The 9,248-nt window shown below is 43.3% G+C and overlaps 1 protein-coding gene across 1 annotated transcript in view; it reads right to left on the bottom strand.

Moving 5' to 3' along the window:
- Nucleotides 1-253: 253 nt before the first annotated feature.
- LOC142249440 (uncharacterized) overlaps nt 254-9,248 on the bottom strand; it is a 107,090-nt gene continuing 98,095 nt past the window's right edge. The window contains exon 11 of the mRNA XM_075321096.1: nt 254-2,841. Coding sequence (XP_075177211.1) covers nt 2,646-2,841 — 196 coding nt within the window. The 3' untranslated portion in view covers nt 254-2,645. The remainder of the gene's footprint in view (nt 2,842-9,248) is intronic.

The following is a 9,248-nucleotide window of genomic DNA, read 5'->3' as shown; positions in this document are numbered from 1 at the left end:
CGTTTCGGGAAGGTATTTCGTGTGTTTGTTCTGCTGTGTTTGTTCTGCTGTGTTTGTTCCGTTGTGTATCTACCGTGGTACATATCATAAACATCTTGTACCACAAACTCGTCTCTGGCTGTCATTGCCCTAACGCTATCGAAATCCTCGAAACATACAATAGTATTACAATTTCACAAGAAAAACAATGGTGTGTTTGGTTTTAACGTACGTTTATTCGTTAATTAGTTATTTACAATTTTATGACCACTTATAAAATGTGTTCAAAGTGCTGTCCATTGTATTGGATTGTCAATGCAACCCTCTTCTCCCACTCGTGACACATTGATAGCAACACCGCAGAATAAATGCTAGCACAGGCTTCCAGTATCTTTTGCTTCAGATGCTGCACATCTTGTATCCTCACAGCATAGACAATTGCCTTCAGATGACCCCAAAGATAAAAGTCTAAGGGGGTCAGATCGGGAGATCTTGGTAGCCATTCAACTGGCCCACGATGACCAATCCACTTTCCAGGACACCGTTCATATAGGAATGCTCGGACCTGACACCCATAATGTGGTGCTAGCTCCCAACCACGATTTGTCTCTCCCCGTGCTTCTGTCTTAGACCTCTTGCTGCTGACTCGGATTACTGACTTCTCTGCTGACCCCTAGTGGTTGCTTGCTAAACTGCACTCTGAAGTTGTATTATCTGTGGCTTCAGTAACTTCAGTAGTGCAGAGTGACAAGCATGTTGTAGTAAATCTTTGTCTATGCAGCAGATTTGGAGCTTTGCATCCGAAGTACAGTATGTAAAGCTCCTGATTATATTAGATTTACTAAACCTATGCAGAGAAATGACTCAGACCCTGCTCTATACAGATTGTTGAGTCTTTTTAAGATAACAGCATAAAAAGCATTGAAAGTTACAAAACTTATTTCTCTTATACTTTTTTTTAAGCCAAACTCTATCTGCCTGCTGTAAAGGAATGAACATCAAATGTATCTGTGTATTTGTATGTAGATACTGTAGGTTAGGTGTCAGCCATATTTAATATGAATCTGTCAATGAGTTTTGTTACTGAAAGCAACATAATGAAGGGGCAGAGAGTGTGATTCCAGTGATCTATCACTTACTATGATCGCGCGCTGTGCCTTCAGTAATATAGCAGATCTGGAATCGTCATGGGACCTCATGTCGATTGCATTGGACCTGAAGTGGTAATTTGGGAATTAATAAAATGGTGAAAGAGGGGCTTTTTTCAGTGTTTGTGTTTATTTACTTTAACTTACAAATTAGTAATGGGGGGGTCTCATAGACACCCCACATTACTAATCCAGGGTCCAGTGGCAGCTGTAAGCTCCAATTAACACCTTATTACTCCGATTGTCACCGCACCAAGGTAATGGGAAGAACCGGGTAAAGTGCTGGGATTGTCGCATCTAATGGATGTGGCAATATTGGATAGCTGCAAGCTACTATTTCTAGGCTGGGGGGGCAATAACCATGGGTCTCCCCAGCCTGAGAATACCAGCCCCCAGCTATCGGGCTTTATCATGGCTGGGTACAGTGGCGTAGCTAAGCGAAGACCCTGGAAATAGGGAGAGCGGTCACCACCTTACTCTCACCTGTAGCTGATCCCTACACTCCCTCACATCCTTAGATGGGTCCTTCCGCCTGTGCTCCGTCACATGCCTAGGTCCTTGCTGACCCTGAACTTACTCTGACTAGGATATTGGTCAGTAGGACACTAGTCCCACTACTACAATAAAATAACACAAGTAAGGTAAGACAAACTGGTGGGGAAAGACACAACAAAAAGTATTCCTTGGTTTCTTCAGCACGAAACTTTGCAACTGCAACGACACAACAGCCATGCAAAGATGAGCTCCTTCATTGTGATCAGTATAGAGAATATCTATCACTGGAATGGAGTAAAGCCAGGAGTGGGTATATATAGTGGAAGGGTATGATGACAAAAAGCTGCAGCTGTGATTAAGATTAAGAGTAATCTCAGCCAGAGGGGAAAAAGTCCTTAACCCCTTCAGCAGTAAAAGAAAGTAAATCCACTAGAATAAAAGATGTAACCTGTGAATGCTAGTGACATGATATTAATATTTTAAATATGACAAGTTCCTTTTAAATATACTGTATATCTAGCGCCAGTCTAAAAAATGCATTTATTGGAAAAAATATTGTCTAAAGAGAAAATTGAAATTGAATACTAAATGAATTAGTAAAATAAAAAAAGACGTATCACCAGATCAAAAGTGCCTGGCATTTGCTCCTATTTTATTTTCGCTGATCCACTGAGTTATCTGTTAGTTTGTTTTTAAATGTACCATATGGGTCCAGAGATACGGGCTTTTGTATTTAGTGGTGCTTGTGAATGTTTTTCGAGATGGCGTGGCTTACAGGGTCCTCAGGGGCATGTCTTTAAGCTACCATGAATTATTACTAGCACCCCCCCCCCCCCCCCTTGTGAAGGCCATAAAAATGAAAAAAATACACATGTTACTCAGAGGAGCAGCAGGAATAAACTAAGACCAAAAATTGCTCACTTTTGACCTAGGTCCCCTTTAAACTAAGCATTTCCCATCATATATAACCCCATTATTCTTTGATTGACAGTGGACTTGCTCGTCAATGTTAGAAAAGATGTTCTACCACAGACTCTGGCCCCCTTCAATAACTAAATTGTGTCCGGTCATATAATCCGAAGCTTCTGACGCCAAATACACCACGGCGGCCTGCAGATCTGTGACTTGTGCCAGTCGCCCAGCTGGGATATCGGCCAACCAACGTGACACGAGCGGCTGTAAGGCTTCTGAATGGATAAGTGGAGTATCCACAATGCCCCTGCAACAAAGAGCAAAGAGACAAAAACATCTAAATTATTATAAATAAGAATGTTTTGAGAATATTCTTTCATATTTTTTTTTACTAATAAAAGGTATCTTTCAATATCACTAAACCCATCAGTTTTGCCCGTGGGCCATGTCATGGTCTTGGCTACATTATGGCATTAACGGTAGGTCAGTAGATGACTACAAGACCGAAAAACGTCAGTATGGCCAACAATAGTTTCAACTTAATTTTTTAGTTTTAGTAAGAAGACTAGAGCGGTTCTAAAGCCCAAACCAGGGGCGGATATAACATTGGTGCTCCTTATGCGGCTCTACAGGGACCTAGGAAGTAAGAAGGCCACCACTACCTCCAAAGCAGGAGAAATTGTGCATCATGAGGAGCTCTTGGATTGCAAAGGGCCCACATACTGTTCTTGCACAGGAGCCCAAGAAGTAAGGGGGCCCATTTCTAGCTCCAAAGCAAAGCAGGTGGAATTCTACATTTTGAGGAGCTCTTGGTTTGCAAAGGGCTCATATACTGTTCTTGCACCTTGGGCCTTTTCTGTCTGTGTCCGCCAGTGGCACAAACTGCAGCTCGATTGGGTCTGGTAGACAAAAACCCTCATTAATCTGGAGCTGGCAGAGTCCCAACAGTTTTAAGTGGTGCCAACATTGGTATGACGTGAATCTCATGGGCTCCAATATACTTTTTGTCACAAGGCCCCAAAGTATTATGGGTCTCTAATGCTATTAGTCTGGGCAAAAGGGACCTTTTAGGCTCCTTCATACCTTTTTCGGTATTGGTGGAATTGCAACCCCTATAGCCACTTTACTTATGGTGGCAATCCTTTTTAGAAAAGGACCACAAAAATAGGCACAAAAAAAATCAACAATATTTACCAAAAATAGCCATTAATTTAGATCAATGAGTCAAATTAGCATAAAAAAAAAATCTGATTTTAATTAGTTTGAAATTGCAATATGTATTCCTAATCCTCTTTACAAAAATCAGATGAAAGGCTACAATAGCTTATATTATACAAATATTATTGTAATTATTATTATTAATAATAATAATAATAATAGTAATACATATTATTATTATTAATATCAATCTAATATATAAAGCTGAGTGTATGTATGTCTGTATGCATGTGTGTATGAGTATATGTGTATGTATGTGTGTGTATTTGTGTGTGTGTGTGTGTGTGTATGTATCTGTGTATGTGTGTGTATATGTATGTGTGTGTGTGTGTATGTATCTGTGTATGTGTGTATGTGTGTGTATATGTATGTGTGTGTGTGTATGTATCTGTGTATGTGTGTGTATATGTATGTGTGTGTGTGTGTGTATGTATCTGTGTATGTGTGTATGTGTGTGTATATGTATGTGTGTATGTAGGTGTGTGTATGTATGTGTGTATGTAAGGATGTGTGTATGTATGTGTGTATTTGTGTATGTGTGTATGTATGTGTATTTGTGTGTATGTGTGTATCTATGTATGTGTTTGTGTATGTAGGTGTATGTATGTGGGTGTATGTGTTTATGTATGTGCATGTATGTATGTATGTATGTATGTACGTGTGTATGTATGCATGTGTGTAGGTATGTGTGTATGTATGTATGTGTGTATGTGTGTGTATGCATGTATGTTCCATATGTATGTAATTGTGTGTATGTGTGTATGTATGTATGTATGTATGTGTGTGTGTGTGTGTGTGTGTGTGTGTGTGTGTATGTGTGTGTATGTGTATGTCCACTAAAGGAATTTGCACCGTCGCATTTACAATCTTGAAATTTTGCACAGACACCTCACTTGACTCAGGGAACGTCATAGACTACATTTTAAGGGGGAAATTTAACCCTGCGCTTTACAGTTACTCTCCAAAAAACCTGCTTACATTAAAGTCAATGGAGCTGGGAGCTACAGGTTATTAATAGGAGCTGTGATTGGATACTATAGGCAACGAAGGACATTATTAGTATTAGAAGCTTATGTGTGAGGTAATATAATATTGGTGGAGAGACGGATAGAGAGACAGATACATGCAGATACAGACAGAGACAGACAGAGAGACAGAGACACACAGAGACGGAGACAGACAGAGACAGAGAGACAGAGAGACAGAGACACACAGAGACGGAGACAGACAGAGACAGAGAGACAGAGACAGACACACATAGAGACAGACGCACACAGAGACACACAGACAGAGACGGAGACAGACAGAGAGACACAGAGACACACAGATACAGAGAGAGAGAGGGAGACACTTATTTACTATCCCAGGCAATGCTGGGTACTACAGCTAGTAAATAGATAAATAATAATAATAATAATAATAATAAAAAAAAAAATTGTAACATAATACGATGTATAAAATAAAGTTTTATAAGTAACACTATTTTATGGACATTATATAGGAAATAATAAATAAATAATGATTGGTCAATATGTGCTTCTCTAGATCTACTGGACAGGAAGGGTGCTGAGCAAAGCAAAATATCTTCCCCTGCAATCACATCATCACTTAAATCTCATTACTTATTCCTGATTGCACTCAGTAAAATAAATTATGTAGTAATGATATCTGATAAATAGACATCTCACTATGGGACCAGATCAATCAATAAAAGTGGCAGTAATGGGGCACTACGCAAAATTCTCACTCACAGCAAGCAGAGATCTTAACAAATGCTAAGGAACTGCTAAATGGGTGATAAAGAGGTGAGTGAATTGATTAATCTGATCGAGAATCAATTTATTTTTATCCTCGTCAATTCGACAAAATCACATTTCAAACCCAACTGATCAATTCTCAAAGGTTTCCAAATGATGGGCAAAAATGATTGTTCTCAGCCAGATTTTTCAGAACCAATTATAATTAATTATGAATCTGTACCGCCCTGAGACGGGCCCAGCCGCTTCCTCCGCTTGCTCGGGCCGAGCCGCTCGAGGTCCGGGCTCGGGTTGTCGGTGGCACGAGCGCCTCCGGACCGGGGGCCATGTCGCTCTCTTAGAAGGGAGAGGTAGCGGGGTGGTGGTGGTGGTGGTGTGGGACGAGGCACGCAGCCGGGGAGGGCCGCGCTGTTGTCCAATGGGTTGTGACGCCACCCACAGGTCGTGGTGACGGGATGCACCACCGCTGCGGCTGGAGTGAAGGCGGGCTCGTCCGGGATCGGTGTTGCGGCCGCAGCCTAGATGTTAGCCCCTCCGTGGGTAGGGGCAGTGTGTCCCGGGGCCCCGGCGCAGTTGGGGACTGGAGCGCTGATGTTGTTGTCGGGGTGCAGGGTGCCGTGCCGCGGTGTAGTGTCATGCCCAGATGGCACTGGTGTACTCACGATTGATTCACACTCTGAGTCACTGGTAAACCAAAATTCAGATGTGGTCGGTTCCCGCGGCCGGCTGCAGGTGTCCCCTGTGGGGTCGATGGTGGCCCCTTTTCCCGTGCACCTCTGAATGTTGTGTTTCGGCTCCCCTGCCTGAGCAGTGGTAGCCTGCTCCCCGGCGTTGAGCTGCCGGAGGAGCCCTCTGTTGCCCGCAGGCGCTGGCCCGTCAGGTGTTTGGCCCTTGGCTGTGGCGCTCACCCGGTCTCTGTGGGATTTTGTCTTCTTTCGGGACTTTGGGTGTGGATGAACCCATGAGGTCCAGCCAGCAATCAGTCAATTTGCCTATACTCAGTGGCTTCTAAGCTAGGATGGGGTCAGAGTACCTGGTTTCTGGTGCTCCGGTACACGGTTGACTCCCCGGTTCAGGACCGGCGGGCTCCAACCCAGGCCCGGTCCATACGGTTCCGCCGGTTGCTGTACTGGTACTCCTGCAGACAGCCACCACCGTCTGCCTGCCTGACGTTTACAAGGGGCCCAGGCTCCTACCCGGGTCCCTGACAGCTGCTCCACTACCACTCACTGTCAACTCAAAACTTATGTGTTTGCACTTCCTGCCCCAGGACAGTAGTCTCCTCGGTGGGCGTGCCTTTCCGCCTGACTCCGCCCACCTGCTGTGCTTTACTAGCCCTGAGGGAGGCATCAGGTCTCCCTTTCGGGTGACATGTGTGTGACCTCACAGGGGAGGGGGGTGTGTGTGTATGTGGTTGATGTAATTACCTGTGACCCCTGGGGTCCAGGGCATCACAAATCGAATTTGTGTTCAGTTTTAGGAAATGCGATGGACCTGGCAAATTCAATTTGTGCAAATCGCCATAAAATTTTTCATCCGCCATATTATACAGAGCAGAAGATAGCATCAGCCAGAGAAGGCTTACTATAACATCAGTTGTAGACACGCTGGCTGCCCAAAATGCCTTGCAGCTATGACATCACACGGTATAGCACAGCCAATCAGAAGGTACTGTCATAGCCAGTATAAAAGCCAAGGCAGGGAATGCAAAAAACATTTTATGGTGAATCTTGATAATGAGTAGAATCAAGATGCGAAGAAGAAGCTTTAAAACATGGAATAAATAATGCAGATAGTGTCTTTGTTATACTCTCCGGTTATTCATAGCCATATATGTTGAGGTCATTTGGACATTAAAAATGCTCTATTTGCATTTAAGAGCTTAAAATGGATTGGGTATAGTCCTAGGAGATCTCAGAGTGCTGAATGCATAGGGTGTAAAAAAAATGTTTAAAAAAAATAATCACTCACCTCTCCTCAGCTCTCCCCACACCTCTCCTGCCACAGACGGTCCTCCAATCAGCTCCCCCAGCCTCTCAATCCAATCTTCTTCTTTTTCTGGGCCTTTGGCACTGTCATTCTTCACTAGCCCCCGCATCAACAATGTGCACTACGCCCCATGGGTTTAATGAAGGATAACCCCCTTCTCATGTACAGCACCATGGAATTAATGGTGCTCTATAAATAAATAATAATAATAATAACAGTACCATTGGCGTAGAATGGGAAAAGAAGCAAAGGGAGTACCTGGTAGTAGCGAGAAAGGTCTTCTAATCGGCTTTTATATCCTCTCAATCCAATCTTCTTATCTTCCTTGGCCTTTGGTACTGTCATTCTTCACTAGCCCCCACATCAATAGCATGCACCACGCCCAAAGGGTTTATTTAGTAAAGAATAACAGTACCATTGGCCTGGAATGGGAAGAGGGCCAAAGAGGAGCGAAGAAAGTACCTGGCAGTGGCAGTAAAGGTCTTCTAATTAGGTCATCCATCCTTTCAACCCAATCTTCTTCTCTTTCTGGGATTTTGGCACTGTCATTCTTCACTAGTCTCCACATCAATAACGTGCACTGTGCCCAAAGGGTTTGTTTAGTGAAGAATAACAGAACCATTGGCCTGGAATGGAAAGAGGAGCAAAGGGAGTACCAGGCGGTGGCAGGAAAGGTCTTCTAATCGGCTCCTCCATCCTCTCAATCCAATCTTCTCCTCTTTCTGCGCCTTTGGCACTTTCATTCTTCGCTAGCCCTCACATCAATGATGTGCACTGTGCCCCATAGGTTTGTTTAGTGGAGAACAACAGTACCATTGGCTTGGAATGGGAAGAGGGCCTAAGAGGATCGAAGGGAGTACCTGGCAGTGGTGGGAAAGGTCTTCTAATCAGCTCCTCCATCCTCTCAATCAAATCTTCTTCTCTTTCTGGGCCTTTGGCACGGTCATTCTTCACTAGCCCCCACATCAATAACATGCACCGTGCCCCATGGGTTCGTTTAATGAAGAACAACAGTACCATTGGCCTAGAATGGGAAGTGAGCCGGAGAGGAGTGAAGGTAGTACCTGGCAGTGGCGGGAAAGGTCTTCCATTGGCCTGGAATGGGAAGAGGGCTGAAGAGGAGAGACGGTGAGAAAGGTATGTGGAGGGCCAGGAGAATGAGTATACCACTTTATTGTTTCTTTTAACCCCTTCCCAACCCGCAGAGTCCAGTAAAAAGGTGGACAAATCAAATCTCCAAAAATTCGGACACGTTATCATCCAAACTTTGGTGGAAATTAGTTGAGTATTTGATTAGTTCCAAATCGATCTTCTCATTTAATTTGCATAAAAATACCAAAATACGTCCCTTTTCCTCCACAAACCCTTCTATTCTCATCTCCCCTAAAGCAATGGAAGACGCGGACAGTTTACTAAGCACATAATGTACAAATCGAATCTCCAAAAATTTCGATTCATTATCATCCAAACTTTGGTGGAAATTTGTTGAGTATTTGATTAGTTGCAAATCGAGCTGCTCAATTAATTTGCCTAAAAATACCAAAGTACGTCCCCTTTCCTCCCCCAACCCTTCCATTCTCCTCTCCCCTAAAGCAATGGAGGTTATGGACAGTTTCCTAAGCACATAATGAACAAATTGAATCTCCAAAAATTCAGATACATTATCATCTAAACCTTGGTGGAAATTCGTTGCGTATTTGATTAGTTCCAAATTTATCTGCTCAATTAATTTACCTAAAAGTACCAAAAT

The sequence above is a fragment of the Anomaloglossus baeobatrachus genome, chromosome 8 (genome assembly GCF_048569485.1).
Source record: "Anomaloglossus baeobatrachus isolate aAnoBae1 chromosome 8, aAnoBae1.hap1, whole genome shotgun sequence".
In the NCBI taxonomy this organism is placed as follows: Eukaryota; Metazoa; Chordata; class Amphibia; order Anura; family Aromobatidae; genus Anomaloglossus; species Anomaloglossus baeobatrachus.
This window is presented reverse-complemented; position numbering and strand designations above follow the sequence as displayed.